The 22,868-nt window shown below is 37.1% G+C and overlaps 1 protein-coding gene across 3 annotated transcripts in view; it reads left to right on the forward strand.

The window, feature by feature from the left end:
* The window catches only part of Scamp1 (secretory carrier membrane protein 1), a 164,404-nt gene that overhangs the window by 2,093 nt on the left and 139,443 nt on the right, over window positions 1-22,868 (forward strand). Inside the window, exon 2 of one of the 3 annotated variants that reach the window (XM_005001208.4) lies at window positions 4,440-4,508. The exons of the other annotated variants lie outside the window; for them this stretch is intronic. Coding sequence (XP_005001265.1) covers window positions 4,440-4,508 — 69 coding nt within the window. The remainder of the gene's footprint in view (window positions 1-4,439; window positions 4,509-22,868) is intronic. 3 annotated transcript variants of the gene reach the window in all.

A 22,868-nucleotide genomic window follows, 5' to 3' on the forward strand; every position in this document is an offset into this window, starting at 1 on the left:
TTAGTTACTTTTGTTATTGAGACAAAATACCAATGTTCAAGGTTAGAGGAGGAAAGGTTTATCTACTTCACATTTTCCACAGGTTTCAGTCCGTAATTAGATGACTCCAAAGCAAGGTGGTGTGGAAAAGAGGCGTCTCAAAGGAGAGATGCTCATAGGGGGAGAAGGCAGCAAAAGCAGCAAGGGACAAGGCAGAAAAACAGCTCACATTCTGCCCCTTGTATTCTGTTCAGGCTACAAACCCTTAAGGCAGGTAGTACTTGCTACCTGGGGTGGAACAGCCTTAATTGTAGTATCATACCATAAATCAGTCCCAGCCTCACATCCTTAATCCCAGCTTCATACTCTAGATCCAACCATCTCCAAAAAGCCCCACTTTTGACTGCATGAAGCTTTGAGGGAACACTTAGACACAAGCCATAACAACAGGCACACACCACTAATGCTTTAGTGTCTTTTTTTGGTTTATTTTATGTAAAAGTGATTTTTGTTTTAAGGTTATAGCTTTGATACTCAAAAGGTTCCTGGGCTCATTTTTGTTTACCTTATGATCATCTTTCTTCAAATCTTCTTTACTATTTCACATTTGTTTTCCATCCTAACTTCTTAAGGTAACTTTCATTATTTTCCTCATTGTTTAATGTTTCATTTGCTTCACTGGTCATGTTAGAAACACTTTTGCAAGCATCTTCACTTTAACGATGTCATGGAAATAATTTCTGAATATAGTCTCCTTAAGTGATGTAACCACAGTGTTTACTTGAATCTTTTGGCTGTTGTAAAATTGTTTGCTGGAATCAGTTCAGTTTTTTAAGCACATACTTTATTCCAGAGATTGTGTTATACACAGTGAATTGCTTTTAAGTATTTTGAGTTGGTTTTATTATGCATGTCCTTCTGCCATGCCACCTTGCCTTGGAGCCATCTGACCATGGACTGAAACCTTTATAGAATGTGAGCTAAATAAACCTTCCCTCCTTTAACTTTGGGTGTTGGGTATTTTGTCTTAAAAACAAGAAAAGTAACTAAGACTCCTATCATCCCAGCACTCTGGGAAGCTGAGGTGACAGGATCTCAAGTTTGAGGGCAGCCTGAGACTCTGCAGTAATCTAGCAGAAAATAGATTACTGATATTATGGAAATTGGTGATCTACTTCTAAGTTGTTAAAATGTGATGTTTAGCTAGAAGAAAAATATTTTTTTTTACATAGCAAATATGTATTTATCAAAAAGTTCTGTGTTCTTCATTCTTCTATTTAGTTGTTCATTCACTGAACAGATGTTGGCGCATCTCTGAATAGTACTCTTAATTTGGAGGCAGCCATGCTTTTTCAGTGAATAAAAGCAGAGTTCGGTAACCAGGATCAGTCAGTAATACAGGCTTCTGCGAATGAGCATGAAAAGAGACAGATAAATGAAGTTCAGTCTTAGGAAGAGATTAATAAGTGGTTGAAATATTTTCTTGCCTTCTAAGACTCTTGCCTTCTAAGACTGGGTGATGCAGAATTGGTGTTAGACCTCAGTGTCCCTGGTGGGCCAAAATGTACACTTTGTTTTTTTATGTGGGTTTAGATTTGGGACTCTTAGGAAAAGGTAATCAGGGTAGGATTTAAAAGTTTTGGTTCAAGACTTCAAAAAGATCTAATCTTGGCCCTGGTTTTATCACTAAATAGCTATGAGTTCTTGGAAAGTTATTTAACTTTTAGTTCTAATAGAATAAACTACTTTCCATTGACTTGTTAATAATATTCAGTTAATATACATTTATCATGTGGAAAGTGTTCATTGTGTGATGGCTTTTATTAGATGTTGATTTTGGTATTAATATTAATTTGGTGATGTTTCCATGTTCCTTTTGGATCTTCTGGAATGCCATTAGTAACTGTTGGGCAGATCAGAGTGAAGAAATTGAGGTTAAAAATAATTAAGTGCTTTCTGTAGATCACTGGGCAAGGTTGTGTACTGCGTTGTCACTGCATATGAATCCCCCCTCCCACAGAACAATTTAACATTAAGGTTCAATACCATGTCCCTTTTTGTTTGGGCCTCAAAATTAATTTAATTTAATTTTTCCAGGAATTGAACTCAGGACCTTGTGCTTGCCAGGCAGGCACTTGTATTGCTGAGCTATATCCCTAGCCCTAATTTTACTTTTTAAATATTATAGGTCTCCTTTATTCTGGGTTTCTCTTCTTGCTAGTTACTCACAGTCAAATTGATTATGAAAAATATCAAATAGAAAATTCCACAAGTAAACAATAAGTTATAATTGTTATCACAGTGTATGCTTATGGTGTGTTTATTTTTAGTTGCTAATTTTACAGTGCCTAATTTTTTTTTTTTTTTTTTGTCTTTTTCCTTTTTACCGGTACCGGGGATCGAACTCACGACTGCCTGCTTTCAAGGCAGGTGCTTATGCCGCTGAGCTAAACCCCCAACCCCTTACAGTGCCTAATTTATAAAGTAAACTTTGTTATAGGTATTTATATATAGGAAAATCATAGTATATGTAATTTTTGATTTCAGGTATCCATAGAGTGTCTTTGGGACTTACACTCTGAGGATGGAGGGAGTGACTACCGTAATCTTTTAAAAGAAGTCTACAATTTAATATTCTCACTTAGTTTTAAGTTGGAGGAATTTCTATGGCATCCTGAATTTAATTGAACTTAAATTTAAAAACCTTGTCCTTGAATCAAGGTTGCTAATCATGTGTCTTAATCTATTCAGGCTGCTTTAATAAAACACATTGAACTGGGTAATTTATGACTGGCAGAAGTGAGTAGAGGCTGCAAGTCCAGGGTTACAGTGCCAGCAGGTTTTGTACTATAAGAGCCTTATGGATGGTGCCTTTCCAGCGCAAAGGAAAGGCAGCTCTCTGGCACCCTTTTTTAAGGGCATTCATGCCATTCTGGGTGGGCTCAGTTGCTTTCCAAAGGGCCACAGTCTAACATCACTTTGGTGATAGAGTTTAACTTTTGGGGAGACACAAACATGCAGACCATAGCACTGTTTTGTTTCCCTGTTATACCATCAAAGGTATCATTTATGGGGCCAGAAATATAGCTTAGCAGTGCAGCACTTGCCTGGCAAGTGCAAGGTCCTGAATTGGGCTCCCAATGCCAAAAAAAAAAAAAAAAAAAAAGATGTCATTACATTTATAATTTGATTTTGCTCCTCTGTTTTCAGTCTGCAGCTTGGATAGCCCTAGAAAGGATTCTGATGATTTCCTCTAATAATAGTCACTTTATTCTTCAGTAGTAATGTGAGACATAGTAATTGTAGTAGATAGTCTGGCTATTTTACATTCATGTCAGCTACATGAATTCTTGTCTTCAGGTTAATATTTTTAAAAAAACAATGAGTTTCTGATTATATTTAATCAAATTACAATCCTGCCCATTTTAAATGTACCATTATTTATCACTGTCTCAGTTGTCTGTTGACGTGGAACAATTTCAAAAGGTAGTAACTTAAAACAGTTATTTGTTTGTGAGTTTATTACTTGTACTAGAGTTAGCTGGCAGCCTCTTCTCCCCTCTCCCTTCCACTCCTCTCTACTCCCGTCCTCTCTCTTCCACTCCCCTTCACTCCCCATCTCTCCCCTCCTTTCCCCTCCTTTCCCCACTCCTCTTCTCCTCTCTTCTCTTTCCAGTGCTCTTGCTTCAAAGCCAGTCATTAGGCAATTTAACTGGATGTTTTCTTTCCTCAAGTGTGGTGCCTCAGGTGCCTACTGGTTACCCAGAGCAGTCAGTAGGGTAGCAGTGGGTCCTCTTTTACTGCTCTCTACCAGGAACAGCCTGGGGTTTGTACAGAGTGGCATCAGAGGGCAAAGCTGAAAGTACAAGGTTTCTTGAGTTACACATCACCTTGGCTGCATTCTGTTGGTCACGACTAGTCCCAAGGTCACCTCAGATTCGAAAAAGGATGGACAGGGTTAGACTCCACATCTTACCCGAATTGAATGTGCCCCTCCTGAAAAAAACCTGTGAGCTGAGAAGACATGCCAGCATAAAGTGGTGAGACGGGTACTGCAGTAGACAATCCTATTAAAGAGGGGCAGGATGGGTAGCATTTTGCAGTTGCTGGTCCTGGGCAGTTCTAAAGTCTAGCCAGGCACAAATTGTTAGCTCCTTTGCTTTGTGGGTAGTGAGGCTCTTTGGTTAGAACCTGCCTCTGATACCTGGAAGTAATTTCCTCATGTGTTGTTTTCTTCTGCTTAAGTTCTGCTCAGAAGCCTCTCTTCACTTTGAAATATCAGTTTTTTTCAGTTGAAGTTAGTGCAAGTCTCTTAACAGTTCTTGTTAATCTCCTCAGGGTCAAACTGTGCCTTAAAATCCCTAGCTGTGATTCTTTTTGAGACAGTCTTCTTAAGGTACTGAATGCTTAGTGTCAGATGCAATTGGTGAACACCCCTAAGAACCTTGTGTTTGGTCTAGATTGGACATTCTCTGTGGTCAGTGGAGACTGAAGGAGGTGTAAGGGGCTGCAGCTGTTCCACTAACGAAGTGAGTATTTGAACATACCTTTATTTAGGTTCAGTATTTGAATGCACCTTTATTTAAGTTTCATAGCCTTAACAATAGTCATGCTTGAGATGATGGCAATTATGAAAAAAAAAATTAAAAGTAAATCGTTCTTGTACTGATATTACCAATAAGGTACTATTGATGTTTAGTGATACTGAATGAAAACCCAAAGGTTCCACCAGTGTGACATAGTTGCTTAAAAATATTTATTGGGGGCTGGAGATTTAGCTCAGCGGCATAAGCGCCTGCCTTGTAAGCAGGCAGTCGTGAGTTCGATCCCCGGTACCGATAAAAATGAAAAGGACAAAAAAAAAATATTTATTGGATTAATGAGATCGATAGCCAAAAGTTAATGACTCTACAGCATTATGATCTAATCACTTACTTACTGTTCTCAATTGCAAATGTATATTTGAAGAGTGGTTTCAACATAGTAAAATGTTTCCAGAAGTGGCAGAAGGAATGGTCATAGTTCTGGAAGGAGTCCTTGAATAATTTAGCTAGATTATTCATTGGATCTAACCTACAGAAAGACAGAAGTACCGTAATCACCAGGTACTCAGTGGATTCCTAATTGGTTAAAGGAATAAACATGTTGGTTGTTGCTTTAGAAAAAGAATCTTAGGCTTATTGGAAAAGTTATGTGAAGATAGATGTCTTAGTTACTTGTTGCTGAGGCAAAATACCCAATATACACAAGTTAAGAGAGAAAGGGTTTGTTTGGCTCACAGTTTGTAGAAGTTTCAGTGCAGTCAGTTGGCTCCAATGCAGGAGGTCATTGTAGAGGAGAGACAGGGACAATCACAGCTCTTTCTACCTTATATCTTATCCAGGCTACTTTGGTTAGGGAGCACTCACACCCTTCATCTTAGTGCCTAGCATTGCCCCATAAATCAATTGACCCTAGCATTGCCCCATAAATCAATTGCAGTGTCACACACTCCCTCCAGATCCAGCCACCTTGAAAAAGCCCCACCTATGACTGCATGAGGCTTTGGGGAGGCATCTCTACACAAGCCATAATAATGGATTTTAACTGAACAGAGAATTTTAATCTTAGGATAGCCTGCCTGACAATGGCTTTTGGGTTTTCTTTAGCACTTGAAGGAATTCAAGCTGAAGTTGGATGATCTATGGAGATGCTAAATTAGAGTTTTTTGTGTCAAAAATTTTGTTTTTTCCTTCCTTGCAGCTCTCTGTAATTGTTGCATTTCTATACCTGTATGGGCTTGTGAGTGCTGTGTTGCCTGATGTTCTGCTGTATTGCTATTGGAGTTGAGTCAAATTATCTTAGTAAAGAGGCTTTACATCCTAGAGGCCTACAGTGCTCTGAGCTTCTGATTCTGCTGAGGGAGCAGGCCTTAGCAGCTGCTTCCACATAGCTGCTTATGTCCTCTATTGTATGACCTTTGGCACCTGGCCTCAGATAACTGAACTCATCAAAGGTCCCTGGTGCATGGGAAACACTGAAATACGCATCATTTTTTTCAGGGTTTTCTAAGGACCATTTTGTAGAATTTTTGTCCTTTATTGGAGTCACTCTTGAACTACTAAGGATACTTCCATATCTTAAAGAATTTCATTGTCTTTGAAACCTGACAGCTTCTTTCTGTAAATATCTTTAAATACTCTTCTTTCCCTAGCGTCTATTTTTTTTTATTAAAATTGTCAAATAGTAAATGCAGAGTAATATTTTCTTGTCAAAACCATGACAGTTAAACCTACATTTATTTACTTATTATTATTTTTATTAGTACATGTTTGTAGTATGTAATGATTATATTTTTCATGAGGAGTTTGTGCACATACATGACACATCATGATTCATTTTTGTCCCCTTTTGTTCCCATTTGCCCCTGCCTGTCCCATCTCTTATTTCCTTCCTGTTTGAAAAAGATCTGCTTCCTATTATTTATCCTATATTTTGCTTTTCATTTATATTTTGAGTTTCTCATACAAGAAAACCCATGTGATGTTTAATATGTGTGTCTGATTTATTTAACTTAGCATTGTGGTCTTGAGGTGCATAGCTGTCCAAATTGTGGTCTTGAAGTGCCTACCTGTTCAAATTGTGGTGTTGAGGTACATACCTACAAATGACTTAAATTTATCTTTTCTTATGGTAGAGTTGTACTTCATTATGTCTGCCACATATTCTTTATTCATTCATCTGTTGATGGACATCTAGGCTGTTTCCAAGATTTAGCTGTTATAATTTGTGCTGTTATAAACGTGTTTATACGTGGATCACTGTAATATGATATCTTTAAACCTTTTGGGAAGATTTCTAGAAGGGGTATAGCTGGTATGAAATTTCTAGTTTTAATCTTTAAATTCTTGTTTTAATCTCCATACTGATTTCCACAGTAGCTGTATTAGTTTACATTCCTACTAACAATGTAGAAGGGTTCCCCTTCACCCTGAGCTCTATAGCATTTGTCATTGGTTGAATTCTCGGTGATAGCCATTCTTTTTGGATTAAGATGGGATCTCAGTATTGTTTTATTTTGCATTTCTGTAATGGCCAGTGAAGCTGAGCATTTCTTCATGTGTTTATCAATAATTCATATTTCTTCTGAGAACTGTATTTCAGATGTCCATTTTTGACTGGGTCTTTTATTTTGGGGGGTTTGTTTGTGTTCTTTGTATATTTTAGGTATTAGTGCTTTTGTCTGAGGAGTAGCTGGCAAAAATTTTCTCCCTTAAGTTGTCTTTTCGTTCTATTGGCTATTTGCTTTGATATGCTGAAGCTTTTTCATTTGATATGATTCCATTTGTTTTGCATTATTATTTCTTGTGCCATTTGGGTTCTTAAACTTGTATTTTGGACCTACAGTTTTTGGTGTTATACTGGAATAATGCAAATTGAAACATTCTGTTATTAAATCAAAAGAGAAAATTCCCCAACTTTCAGTATCTGTGGGATTAAAAAAGTAAATTGGAGGTTGGTTGATTTGACCTTGTGACAGCTTACCACTTTGACCTCACTTGTGTGACAGCTTACCACTTTGACCTCACTTGTCTCTGGGAGGCAGGATGTACTGTCCTATGTCTTCTGACTTAACATATATGGGCCAGTGTTGGACTCCCTGTTTCCTTTTCCCATGGAGAATGGCCGCAAGGATTCCCTATAGCCCTGTATCCAATGAGCAACCCTGTAATCCCCTCTCCCTTGATATTTGGCATTGGGTCCTTTTAAGAATTAGTAGTGTTGGCTGAGAGTGTAGGTCAGTAATGGAGCTCATGCTTACTGTATATGAGACTCTAGATTCAGTTTCCAACACTAAGGAAAAAAAATTAGTTTATCCATTGCTAGACACTTGGTGATTTTTTTTTTTATTGTTGCTGTTTTTTGGCTCCTATAAAGCTGTTACAAATATTTTGTTTTTTGCTAGAAATATTTTTGTATAAGTTTTATCTACACATCTGTTTTAAACTGTATTTACATAATCGTAGCCATTAAAATCTGTTTACCTGTACTTAGCCATTGGCATGTACCTAGCCATAGTATTGCAGGATCACATGGTTAATGTATGCATAATTATTTGAGTAACTGTCAGACCCTTTCCCCAAGTGACTGCACTGTTATATATTCCCATTAGCAGTGTAACAGGGTACATATTTTTCTATATCTTTGCTGACAATGTCTGCTGAGATCCTGTGTCTATTTTTAGATTAGACTATTTGATTTTTTAGTATGTTTGTTGTTGTTGTTGTAGCATATGTCTGTGATATAAAATGATTCCAATCACCTTGGGAGAATTGATACGTATCACATTACGTGTTAATCACTGTTAGTTCCCCTTTCCCTTCCCAACCTCCTTCTCCTGTCCCTTCTATCCCAGACCTCCTTCCCATCTTCATTGAGTCAATCTCCTTGTTTCCTGTCATCTCTCTTTTATTTTGGTTTTAAAATTATTTATATTTTGGGCTTTTAAAAATAGAGTTGTAAGAGGTTTTGTACATAGTCTAGGTACAAATCTTAGTAAGTGTCATGGTTTATGTTGGTGGCCCCAGGCCTCATGTATTTGCATTGTGCATTTGTGATTGGTTCATTGTCTAGTTCTTGGATTGGGGGTGTGAGTGCTACACTGGCCCAGGGGTAGAGCCAAGATGTAATGTAATGGCAAAAAAAAAAAAAAAAAAAAAAAAAGTGTCTCGCTCTTTTTGCCTATTTCTTCCTTGCTGTTTGCAGCTGCCATAAACTGTGGCCCAGCCATGCCACTCTGCCTTAGAGCCAACTAAGTATAAACTAAAACTTCCAAAAACTGTAAAAAATAAACATTTCCTTTCCCAACTTTGGGCTTCATGTATTTTGCCTCAGCTATGGATAAAAAGTAATCAAGACAAAATTTGGTACCAGGAGTGGGGTTGTTTACTGTGATTATACCGGGCCATGTTTTTCGAGAAGCTTTAAAAGTGGCTTGTGAGCAGAATTTGGAAAGGTTTGGACATTTTGCCTGGATATGTAGAGCTGGAGCAGCTTAGGCTGTTCTGTATAGAGGAGATTCTGGTCAAAGCTCAGGAGATCAAAATGCTGATAGAAAGCCTCATGGTAAAGACCAGGATTGGGAGGTTTCTGCTGGGAAGAAGGACTGCATTGGTTGTTGGACTCCCCATGATGTATGTTATGGCTTGGCAAAAAGTTTGCGTTTTGCTCATGTCCAGAGACTTTGCTTGAGACTAAAACAAAGGACAATGGATTGATTAATCTAGAAAAGAAAATTTCAAAGCAGTCAGATGTTGAGGTTGTGGCATGACTATTGTTGGTGGCTTTTAGCCAGCTTTGCATTGCAAATCAAGAGCAAAGAGCCCAGCAGGATAATTTGCCATACTGTGAGTTTGGCCAGAAGAAAAATTCCAGGAATGCTGTGGATTGTAAAGACAGGGTGAGGCTTTGACTGCTAAGGAAAAACAGAAAGATAAAAAAGATGGCCCCGGGGCATCCTGAGCAATGGGATCCCAAACCTTTGCAGCCTCAAAACTGCAAAAGTGAAAAAATTTGCTCAGAGAAAAAAGCTGCAAAGCACCATGCTCCAAAATGGTGATGGAGGCCACATGAGGTTCCAGAGTGGTAGCAACATAGAAAAGCTTTTCTTCACTGTCAGGTTCACAGAGCCCAATGATCTAGTCAATTGACCCCTATAGCCAAGAAAAAGAAAGCCTGGCTAGTGCTCCAGCTGTTAGCAAACCTTGGCAACATCCACATGGTGCTGATTTTAGGTGCAAGAAAAATGCACAAATTCTGAGGTAAAATGGCTTCCACCTCGATTGCAAAGGGCCTGAAAGGCTAAGCAGTGTGCCCCTAAATGGACAATTTATAAAGATATAAAGGTAAAGCCAAAGGTACAATAATGACCCCCAAAAGTTTAAAAAGCCAAAAATCATCCAAAAAAGGCTACAAAAAGCGAGCAGAGAAAAATTTTAAAAAAAGCTGTGAGAACTAAAATCCTTAAAAGTGCCATGGAGGTAAAATCACCCATGTCTTTTAGAGCTTACAACCAGAATGGTTCAGATGCTGAGCATAAAACTCTAGGACTTAAGTTCATCCTGCTAGATGCTGGACTTGCTTTGTTTCCAGTGCTTTACATTCCCTTGTTTGTAAGTTTTAAAATGGTAAGATTTATATTGTGCCTTTACATTTCAAAAATGTTTAAGCTTGTTTCATTTGTACAGGGGGTTACAGTTAAGAGTTTACATCGATCTTAAAAGAGACTTGGGACTTAGACTTTTCAGCAATGCTAAAACTGTTGACTTTGGCAACTCTTAGAGATAGACTAAATGTCTTTTGTATAAAAGATGTACATGAGTCCTGGGGGCCAGGGGTGGAATGTTATGGTTTATGTCTGTGGCCCCCAGGCCTCATGAGTTTGCACTGTGCATTTGTGATTGGTTCATTGTCTAGTGCTTGGATTGGGGGTGTGAGTGCTATACTGCCCTAGGGGTAGAGCCAAGATATAATGTAATGGCAAAAAAAAAAGGTGTGTCATGCTCTTTTTGCCTGTTTCCTCCTTGCTGTTTGCAGCCACCATAAACTGCGGCCCAGCCATGCCACCCTGCCTTAGAGCCAACTAAATATAAACTAAAACCTCCAAAAATTGTAAAAAATAAACCTTTCTTTTCCCAACTTTGGGCTTCAGGTATTTTGTCTCAGCTATGAGTAACAAGTAACTAAGACAGTAGGTTTAAGACTTAAAAACATTTTTACATATATGGGCCAGAATGAAATAAAATGTGATTATTCTTTATTTCATCCTTACAAACATTTTCACATAGGTGCACCTTCCATTGTTATAGGTTATCTTTTGACTTCTTGTCTTTTGAAAATATATGGGTCTTAAATTTTCAAGTTGTTGATTTTTATTTGTGTTTTAATGTCTAACATTTTGCAGATCCAAGGCAATGTGAGTGTGTCCCTGTTTTCTTCTGAGAGTTTTGTAGTTTTAACTCTTGCATTTAGGTTTGAGATTAATTTTTAGTTAATTTTTGTATATGATCTCAGGTAAGGTCCAGTTTCGTTCTTTAGTGAGTACATATACAGTTGTTCTAGTGCTGTTTGTTGAAAAAACCATTCTTGTCCTGTTAATCTTTGCTCTGTTGTCAAAAATCTCAGTTTCTCTCTTTATCACTATTATTGCAATAGATATGATGTGTTTTCTCTAGAAAAACCTTCTGTATTTTATGCCAAAAAAAGGCTCCCCAGTATTCAGAGGGCTTATTAACTTACTTAGTTTCTGAAATTGCCAGATCTAGTATTGAAACTACAAAATCCTTGCATACATTAACATCTTTAAAAAATGTAATAGGTTTTACACCTTTTTGGAATGTAATTACAAACACCTTATCAATATTTCCAACTTGCTACTTAACCTGTTCTTTAAACACTTCCTTAAACACTGAAATTTATTTTATAGAATACATTTTTACATATAAGCTAACACCATTGGAATCACTGAAACTCATAAAGTGAGTCACAAGTGTATATTATAAAGTGTGCATTTTTTTGTTGGTGAGACCAAGCATCATTGGTGAGATCAAACTAGAAAGAAGGGATTTGTAATAGTTATGTATTCATAATTTTAGCTTGATTGATATAGAAGAAAACACAAATTGTTTTGAATGCCTCAGATTGGATACTTGACTGCAAGTGTTTTAGTAAATGTGTCAAGATTCACTTGTTTTGCAGCGTTGGAGGGTTGAACCCTGTGTCACATATGTGCTGGGCAAGTGCTGTACCCCTCCTGGTGTATGTGGCTTGTTGAGTAAATTAAATAAAGAATAATCACATATTGCCACCAAAGATAATTTTGCACTTTTATTTATTTTCTTTATTGGTTAAAGATTTTTTTTTGACACAGCTTACAGTTCCTTTTATATCAAGACAAATTCCAAGTACTAAGTGTGGAAACATTATATGCACAGCAGATACTGGAAGTTTCCACTTGATTAACGAGAAATAAGCAGTGATAGAGTTGTTATGTATTGTCAATAGCAACCATTTTACCTCTGGAGTCTTACTGGTGGGTAGGATTTTTATGCAGTAATTTGGAATGTGTGGAAAACAGTGACAAATGAAAGGGATTTAGGAATGGGGAAAAGCCTCAAGAGTATAGTCAGAGGACTGTATATACAGGAAGTGTAATTTTACCATTGTTTGACAATTTTTTCCCCCCTAGAGCTTGCTTGTTTTAGGTTGGTTTAGTCCTTGATTTTATGTAGTATATGTCTAATTTTTGGCATTTTAAATAGTTGTAAGTTTTAGTGAATTACAAGTAAGTAGCATATTATAAAAAATGCCAGTTAGCATTAGGTTTGAATTTCAGGTGTTGTTAACTACTATTTACAGTTGAGGTCATAAGAAGACATTCTGGGAATTCTTCATACTGCAGGCAGACATTTCTGTGCCCTTACCCTGGTGTTGGGGGGAATTCAGATGAAGGGGTAAGGGAACTTGCAAAAGTTTGTTTATGAGGCCTCTCGAACCAGGCTGCTTAGGTGAGCTTAAGCAAATTTAGTTAATTTTTCTGCCCTCAGTACTCTCAGAACTTGGTATTTGTCTTTTTTTTTTTGAGACAGGGTCTCCCTATGTAGTTCAGGGTGACCTTGAACTCACTTTGTAGCCCTGGCTGGTTACAATGATCCGCCTGCCTCAGCCTCATGAGTGCTGGGATTACAGGTGTGTGCCACCACTCCCAGATTTGGTATTTGTCTTGATATAAAAGTAACTGTAAGCAGTGTCAAAAAAAGGTAAGAGTATCTTTAACTGAAAAGAAAATAAAAGTGCAAAATTATCTTTGTTTGCAATATATGATTATTCTTTGTTTCATCCTTAAATTGCCAGCATTTTCTCTGGAATATTAAAATTTTTATTAAATTTAAAACATTTTGGTATTAATGGAAATAGTAGCAAAAACAAGGCACACAAATTACTAGCTTTAGAAGCTATTATACATCACAATTTGAACTAAAGATAAATAAGGAGACTCATTGTATGTATATGACAGATCACCCTGTGACTTAGGTTTCATTGAAATGTTGGAGAGTTTCATACTCTACTTAACGTTAGAGATTTTTGTAAAGGACATCTAGGGTTTTAAAAATTTTAATTAATAGTTTTTAAGGTTATGGTGTCTGAAGTCATGGGGCTGACAGAAGGTAATGGCTAGACTATAGTGAGTGTTAGGCCCCGCTACTGTGCCTATAGATGCGCTGTAGAGAGTGCTTGAGATAGCTGGTACTGTGACTCCTAGGTACTGGCCTTGGTAGCTTAATCATTACTTAGTATTAGTTTATGAGAAATTGTTCTGTGAACTACATGAATACTCTCAGGTGGGAAAATTGTACATACTGGCTATGAGCAAAGTATTAAATTATTTTAAATTTGTTTCTGTGACTTCGTTTGCCACATTTAGTAGTATGTATCTTGATTAGATTGTGCTGAGTGAAAGAAACAGTCACAAAAAACTATGCATTGCGTGTTTGCACTGATAGGAAATGTTCAGGAAGTGTGCCAGTGGTCCTTTAGTCTTGAATGGGTTGAGGGGAAATGTGGCATTTAAATATTTCATTGTATTACTATGTATTAAAAGTATGACAAAATCATTAATCATGGTAGAGAATACTGTAGAATAAGACAAACTTCTGTGTGCAAAACATCTCTGACAATTTATTAAATATAAAGGATGTTTATGTGAGAGGGCTTTGCTATTCTCTCACCCACAGAATATCAGTTCACTGTCTCTTTCTATGGTTAGAGGTGATTTAGCTCATGGGTTAGTTGAAAAGACACATAACTCACTATTTTCTTGTTTTGCGTGGCCACCATTTTTCTTTTTTTCTTCTTTTTTTATGTAGGTAGACTCCAGCTCTATTAACTGGTCAGTTTCTGAAATTTCCAAAGAAATTTTGATGATTTTGTCTAAAAGCTCTGATATGTAAGTGTTCACATTGGTTGTTAGTGTAAGCCCTGATTACTGATCTCCCAATCCTCTCTTCTCTTAATTCTTTCCTAGTGAGCATATCTATTTATTTAATTAGGACAATGAATAATTTAGTACTTAGATTTTGAAGATTTATGAATTTATAGTTGACTGGCAACATTTCTTCAAAAAATACTACATTTGATTATTTTACTTTGGAATAATTCTTAAACTTGAATTCACAAGCCATAAAGTTCACTTATCTAAAGAGTACCTTTCAGTAGTTTCTCTTTTTCTTTTAAAAAAAAATTATTTAAAGAGAAAAAAAACAAAACAGAAAAAGAGTACAAGTAATACAGAATTTAAAAAAAATAAACAGTAACAAATCACTAGTTAATAGATTACATGTTGTCATCTTAGAAATGGTTGTTCAAGTTACAAAATTAAAGCATACAAAGTGAACATTCAAACAGTGAGACTGCAAACGGTTCTGTTCAGTGATCCAACAAAAACTTAGTAATATGGTTATCTATCTTACACACTTAAATATACATGCAGTTATATCCTTTAGAGCACTTTCTTTTCCTTTCTTTTTTACAATAGCAATTACACATTTTGGGTTTTATTACTCCCACAGTTCTTACTACTTTTTTTTTTTGAAAAGAATGAAACCAAATGTGAGAAAACAAAACAGAGTCAGTCAAATCAAAAGGATGGACTTAGTACATGATGTAAAAACAGAATGCAAGGTGTCAACAGTGGTCACCATAATGCCTCTTGCTATCTTAAAAAGAATTGCCTATATCATCAATTATAATAAAATTGAACAAAATACAGAATAAAACCAAAACAATGGAGGCATTACAGGACTTCAAAAGAAGATAATAGTCAAACCAGAATGGGCATCATAGTGAATCTTATTGTCTTGAAAGTAGTTGCCTATACCCTCAAACTTGGTACTATCAAACAAAACAGGATAGAGTAAAATAGTCAAAACAAGATTGTGAGAGCAATACAGGACTTCAAATCAAGTTAATAGGAAGTCAAAATGGTTACTATAATATATCCTGCTTTTAAAATTTATTTTTCCCCTAATTAAAAAATAAAAAAAAATAAAAAGGAGATTGAGATAAAAGAGGACATAACAACACAACAGCACAAAGCAGAACAGAACAATTTAAGCATCATATTGTTTGATCACAAGATAACTTGACATAACAGTAGTTACCATAGTGTCTTTTTCCTTGAAATATTTGAGTATAACTTCATATACTATAGCATCAAATATATCAAGACAGTGTAAAACCATTCAAGAGAATAAAAGTATTACAGAATATTTAGAATCAACTAACAGAAAACGAACAATGGTTTCTATATTATCTCCTTGTCTATAAAAATTTTTGTACTGTCACATATAATAAAATCCAATAAGATACAACATGATGAAACCGATGGAGACAGAAGAACAAAAGCTTGATGGAATTTCAAAACAAGATGGTATTAAATAAGCACTAGCTATTATGATATTTTGTCTTCTTCAAAATAGCTGTTCATTCCATCACAGACAATAAAATCAAACAACCCAGAATAAAACCATTCCAATTAATGAATGAAAACATTATAAAGCTTCAAAGCCATATCATGGGGAATCATGATTACCACATACTTTTATGTAATCTTATCATTTCTTACACTAGGGAAACTATTTGGTATTTATACATGTGAGTTTGATTTATTTCACTTATGAGTATGGTCTCAAGCTGTACCCATTTATTTATAAATATCTCAATGTGATCATTCTTTATAGCTGAGTAATACTCCACTGTATAAAAATACCACAACTTTTTATCCATTCCACAGTTGATGGACACTTAGGTTGTTTCCAAGATCTGGCTATTACAAATTGTGCTGCTATAAACATGGGTGCACATATATCACTGTGGTATGATGCTTTCAGTTCTTCTGGGAATGTGCCTAGAAGTGGAATAGCTGGAACAAATGGGACTTCCAATCCCAGCTTTCTGAGAAATCTCCAGACTGACTTCCACAATGGTTGCACCAGTCTACACTCCAACCAACAGTGCAACATTCTTTCAGGAGTGAGATGGAATCTCAGTGTGGTTTTAATTTGCATTTCTCTAATGAGTAATGACGATGAACATTTTTTCATGTATTTGCCATTTGTATTTCTTCATCTGAGAATTGTGTATTCATCTCAGATGCCCATTTTTGGATTGGATCTTTGAATTTTGGGGTCTGATTTTTTTTAATTCTTTATATGTTTTTAGACAGAAGTCTTTTGTCTGAGGGAGAGTTCACTAAGATTTTTTCCCAGTTTGTGAGTTTTCTTTTCACTATTCTGGAGATTTCTTTTGACATGCAGAACTTTTTAATATGAGGTGATCCTGGTTATTGATTCTGGGAAGTATTTCCTGTGTGGTTTGAGTCCTGCTCATGAATTCTGTACCTACCCCTTTGTCTTCAAGAATTTTACCCAATTTGTCTTCCAATAGATTTAGTGTTTCTGATTTACTATTCAGATCTTTGATCCATTGAGATTTTATTTCTGTTGTAATATTCAGATCTTTGATCGATTTAGATTTTAATTTACTACGTGGTGATAGGCATGGGTATAGTGTTAGTTTTCTGCACATGGACAGCCAGTTTTTCCAATAGCATTTATTAAAGAGACTGTCCTTTTTCCAGTGAACATGTTTGATCCCTTTATTAAAGATAAGGTGGTTGAGTGTGTTTGTAGTTGTGGTTGTATCTTCTAATCTATTTCATTGATCTTTAGCTCTGTTTTGATTCCAGTACCATGTTGATTTTACTACATTTGCTTTGTATTATAACTTCAGGGATTGTGATGCCTCCTACCTTGCCTTTGCTGCTTAGAACTGTCCTTGCTATTCTAGGTCTCTTCTTGTGCCAGATGAATTTTAGGAGTGATTTCTCTAGATCTATGAGGTATGTTGATGGTATTTTTATTGGGATTGCACTGAATCTGTTTAAGAGTTTTGGGAGAATGGCCATTTTCACAATATTTATTCTTCCTATCCATGAGCAAGTGATGTCTTGCCACTTTCTGAGATCCTCTTCAATTTCTTTTTTGAGTATATTATAATTTTCCCTGTATAGGTCTTTCACTTCTTTTGTAAGAGTAATTCCTAAATATTTCATTTTTTTGGTTGCTAGTGTGAAGGGTGTGGTTTCTTTATTTCTCTGTCAGTGATTTTGTTGTTAGTGTATAGGAATGCTATTGAGTTTTGAGTATTGATTTTGTACCCAGCTACATTACTGAATTTATTTATTATATTTAAGAGTCTTTCAATGGAGTTTTGTGGGTCTTCTATGTAGAGTATCATGTCATCTGCAAAAACTGGTAATTTAACTTATTTTCCTATCTTTACCCCTTATAGTTCTCTCTCTTGTGTAATTGCTCTGTCTAGTATTTCCAGTACTATATTAAATAGGAGCAGTGATAAGGGACATCCTTGTCTTGTGTCTGATTTTAAAATAAAGGCCTTCAATTTTTGGCCAGTTAGTATGATACTGGCTGTTGGTTTGTTGTAGATGGCCTTTATTATATTGAGGTAAAGACCATCTATTTCAATTTTCTGTAAGGTTCTTATCATAAATGAATGTTGGATCTTATCAAAAGTTTTTTCTGCGTCTATAGAAATGATCATGTGATTCTTACTTTTGGTTTTATTGATATGGTGGATTACATTTATTGATTTATGTATGTTGAACCAACCCTGCATGCTTGAGATGAATCCCCCTTGGTCATGGTGTATAATCTTGATGATTTTCTGCATTGTATTTGCCAATATTTCATTGAGGATTTTTGCATCTATGTTCATTAGGAAGATTGGCCTGTAGTTCTCTTTTTTAATTGGGTCTTTCTCAGATTTTGGTACTAGAGTAATATTTGCTTCCAGGAATGACTTAGGAAGGATTGCTTCCTTTTCAGTTTCATTGAAGAGTTTGAGGAGTATTGGCATTAAGTCTTGTTTGTACTTCTTGTAGAATTTCACAGTGAATCTGTCTGGGCCTGGCCTGTTCTTTGTAGGTAAGGACTTAATTACATTTTCAATGTCATTAATAGAAATTGGGTTATTCAGCAGTTTTACATCTTCTTGACCTAACTTTGGTACATCATATGTTTCTAGGAATCTGTCTATTTCTTTGGTGTTTATCAAACCTATGAGAATAGAGGTTTTCGAAATAGGTGTTGATGATCTTCTGTATTTCTGTAGAGTCTGTAGTGATTTCGCCTTTTTCATTCCTTGTTGCATGAATTTGAGCTTTTTCTTTCCTTTTTAAAATAAAATTGGCTAGGGGCTATCAATTTTATTTATTCTTTCAAAGAACCAACTCTTTGATTCATTGATTCTTTGGATTATTTCCTTAGTCTCTATTGCATTCATTTCTGCTCTGATTTTTGTAATTTCCTCTCTTCTTTTGGCTTTGGGCTTGATTTGCCCTTCTTTTTCTAGATGTTTGAGGTGTGACATCAGGTTATTTATTTGTATTTGTTGTGTTTTCCTGATGTGGAACTCAGTGCAATAAATTTTCCTCTGAGGACGGCTTTCATTGCCTCCCATAGATTCTGGTAAGTTGTATTTGTATTTTCGTTTTCTTGTAGGTATTGTTTAATTTCTTCTTTAATTTCCCGTATGGCCCGCTGATTAATAAAGAATGTGTTATTCAGTTTCCATGTGTTTGTGGGATTTTTGCAGTGTCTTTTATCATTCATTTCTAATTTCATGGCGCTGTGATCCGATAACATGCAAGGGATAATTTCACCTCTTTTGCATTTATTTAAATATGTTCTGTGAGCTAATATATGGTCTATTTTAGAAAATGACCTATGTACTGCTGAGAAGAATGTGTATTCTGATGTTGTTGGATGGAACACTCTGTAGATGTCTATCAAGTCCATTTGTTCACAGGTGTGATTCATTTCTGTTATTTCTTTGCTGATTTTCTGTTTAGTTGATCTTTCCAATGGTGTCAATGGTGGGTTCAGGTCTCCTGTTATAATTGTGTTACTGCTAATTTGGTTTTTCATTTCTGTTAATACTTGTTTTATATAACTGGGTGCGCTGGAATTTGGTGCATATATATTTAAGGTAGATATCTCTTCCTCTTGAAGTTTTCCCCTAACCAGTATGTAATGACCTTCTTATCTCTTCTCATCGTTATTGGTTTGAGGTTCACATTGTCTGCAAACAGTAGTTACCCCCGCTTTTTTTTTCCATTCCTGTCACATGAAATTTTGTTTTCCATACTTTGACTTTCAGTCTTTGAGTAACCTTTTGAGTTAGATGCGTTTCTTGCAGACAGCATATGGTTGGAAGTTGTTTCTTGATCCCTTCTGCCAGTCTGTTTCTTTTAATTGGTGCGTTGAGACCATTTACATTAATGGTTATAACTGTTACATATTTGTTTATTGTTGATATGTTATCTTTCTGCTGTTGCATCTTTATCTTTCTGTTCTGTTTAATTTTCTGCTTTGCTTAGTGGTTTTTTTCCTAAGTGTATCTAAACTGTCTTTCAGTATTCTTTATAGGGTTAGCTTGGTGATCATGAAGTTCTTCAGCTGTTCTTTGTCATGGAAATATCTTATTTCTCCATCCATTGTGAAAGACAGTTTTGCAGGGTACATCTGTCTAGGTTGGAAATCATTTTCCTTTCTGAAATACTTAACTCCATGCTCTTCTAGACTTTATTGTTTGTGCTGAGAAGTCTGCGGTGATTCTAATAGGTTTTGATTTATAGGTGATCTGTCTTTTCTCCTTAACAGGTTTTAATATTCTGCTCTTTTGTTTGATTTCTGGGATGGTGATTATTATATGTCTGGGTGTAGTTTTATTTTATTTATGGGTATTTGGAGTTTTATTTATTTATTTATTTTTTTTGTTGTCTTTTTCGTTTTTGCCAGTACCGGGGATCGAACTCACGACTGCCTGCTTGCAAGGCAGGCACTTCTATGCCCTCAGCGCACCAGCCCCCTATTTGGAGTTTTATATGTTTCACTGATCCTGCCAGTTTCCAATCTCACGTTTGGGAATTTTTAGCTATTACTTCTCTGAATATCCTCTTGACATCCTTTATATTGTCACTTTCTTTTTCATTTACCCTATTAATTGTATGTTGTTTTTCTTTGCATCGTCTTGCAGCTGTTGAGTTGTTATTTTTTTATTCCTTGTTATTTTTAAAAGATCTTTCCTTTCCTGTTCACTAGCTGCAATCTTGTTTTCGAGGTTTGAAATTCTATCTTTACTTTTATTGAGGCAGTTTTTACAACTTTCAATGGAAATTTTGATTTCCTGTATATCTCTTTGCATATGCTTTATGTATTCTATTTGTTTAGTATATTGTTCATCCAGGGATTCTATCTTGTTGTTTAGATCCACCAATTTTTTAACTGTCTTCTTTATATATGTTCAGCATCTCTTTCATTTCTTTTATCATTTTTTCTTTTACCTGGGAGATTCTTTCTAGTTTGAATTCCTTTAAAGCTTCCCGTAGTTGCTTGTTTATTTCAGTTGCTATTATGTCTGATATTTCAGATGTATGGCATATATTTTCTTCTATGTACATAGCTCCTAAGGTTTCTTGAGATGGGCTGGAGTTTTGAGATTCTAATTTGGTCTTTCGTTTTGTCATTTTCCTAAATTTCTGTGTTTCAAGTGTTATTCCAAGGCTTCTCGAGGTCCTGTTGAAAATTCTCTTCTATACCCTCAGCTCTTGGGACTCTGGCTGCCCAGTTCCCCGGATTGAGAGAGGGTCACCGGGGGTGGTGCAGGCTGGCTCAAGACCTGCTGAGCTGGTCCAGTGCAATAGGAAGCCACAAAGTTCCCTGTCTGGGGCCGAGTGAGGATCCCAAACTAGCTGGTTTTGGGAGATGGTGCGGGGACACTCACTCCAGGCCTCCCAGCCTCTGGAACCAATGGCACTGGCAGAGCCAGGACTCCAGAGTCTGCCAAGGATGGCAGGGAGTGGTGAGACCAGTGCAGGCCGGTTCAAGACCCACCGAGCTAGTCCAGTGCAACAGGAAGCTGCAAAATTCCCTACCCTCCAGTAGTTTTTAATACATACATAGCTATGCAGTTCCACCATACAAATAAGAGCATTTCCATCACCCCACAGAGAAACCCCATATCTATTAGCAGTTATTCCATGTTTTCCTGGACTTTACCAGGCATACGTGACAAATGATACACTTTCTGCACATTTCATATCAGTGGACTCAGTTGCATCTGTGACTGACTTGTTTCACATATGTTTGAGGTTCTTTTATGTTGTGGTGATCCGGCCCGTGGATCAATCTGTGGGGTATATTCCTGGAGGGGGAACGGGGATGAATACAACAGGGTGGGAGACAAAGAGAGATGGAGACAAGATGAGGAGTCCAATCAAGTCTTGTTTATTGAGGAAGTGGTTGCATCCTTTATGGGCCAAGGGCCGGCTGGTGGGACAGGAAGAGGCTACGGGATGGTTTCTGTTGGGTCATCGTCACCTCCGGGTATGTGACGTAAGCCGGAGAGGATTATGGTTAATGTAGGCAGGCGCATTATGTGCCCATAGGAGGGAGAGGTGGGGAGGCAGCAATGGGGCTGTCGCGCCACTCCCTACATCTCCTCCCTTTCTATATTATTTAATCAGGAGTATGGCAGGCCCTGTGAGGACAGCGTCTGTCTTAGTTAAGGACTTCATTACATGAACCCAACCGGGCCTTACCCATCATGGGCTTGCAGGACAGCAGTTGGTCCTGTGCCTGTCTTAGGCGGCCAGTGGTGTAACATGTATGTCCTAGTTGCCCATCTCTGGCTGCCTGTCCTTTGCCCCAGTGCGGTTAGGCTAGGTTGTCATATGGGCTACTAGTGAGAATTCCTTCCCAGTAGGTTTGTTGATCTGCCATCTCCAGCTGGTGATAGTGTACCTGAATGGGCTTTGCCATAAATGCGTCTATCCGGTTATTAATGAGCATCATAATACCCTGAAAAATACAAGGACCCACAAAGAGGAGAAGCAACAGGGCAGCTAGGGGACCCAAAAGGGGCACTAGGTAAGGGAAAAGTCCCCCCCACATCGAGGAGAAGGAATTAGCAGCCATTTGTTGTCATCACTATTGAAGTTCTTCTATTTCTTGGAGCTTGCCTCACATAACACCGGACTGATTGACATAGAAGCAACATTTTTCCTGGAAGGCAAGACAGATTTCCCCCCTGCTCTGCCATGAGCAGGTCTAGCCCTCATCTGTTTTGTAAGACGACCTCTGCCAGTGAGTCTAATTGGTTTTGGAGAGTTTTTATCGTAACGGATAAGGCTTGAAAATCTTCAGACAACTGGTTGGACAGATCAGCATATTTATCTAAGGCAATGGCGAGGCCAGCAGTACCCGTGGCTACAGCGCCATTGACGCCCATTCCCACCAAAAGCGGGATCAGTGTTACCACTCGTTTTTGGCGGCCAGCAGTGTAATCAAGTGTTGGCACCGGGACAGGTTGGTCACCTGAGACAATATCTATGTTGAGCAGGAGGGAAGCAGTTATGCACCTGTCCAGTTGGCTGGAATATAGGTATAGGCCCTATTATTACCCCAGACAAAAATGTGTCCTGTCAGGGGGCACAGGGGGCCTGTATGATTGGCAGATTGAACACAGGTGGTGGACAGGAGATGGCCCATATCTATAAGGGTAGAATCATTTTGGAGAGAGCCCTGTAGGCAGGTCATGGATATGTTGGGTGTTATTAATGGCTGGACTAGAAATGATTGGGAAGGTCTACAGGTAAAATTATGTGGATCACGAGAGGGATCTCTCCATAGTACAGAAGCAATTGCTTTTGTGTTTCATTATGCCAAAAACGCATGTCTGTTGACTGTCCAGAAGCATCCAAATTTAAAAAA

The sequence above is a fragment of the Cavia porcellus genome, unplaced genomic scaffold (assembly GCF_034190915.1).
Source record: "Cavia porcellus strain 051 isolate PalLab524CR breed Dunkin Hartley unplaced genomic scaffold, mCavPor4.1 scaffold_11, whole genome shotgun sequence".
NCBI lineage: Eukaryota > Metazoa > Chordata > Mammalia > Rodentia > Caviidae > Cavia > Cavia porcellus.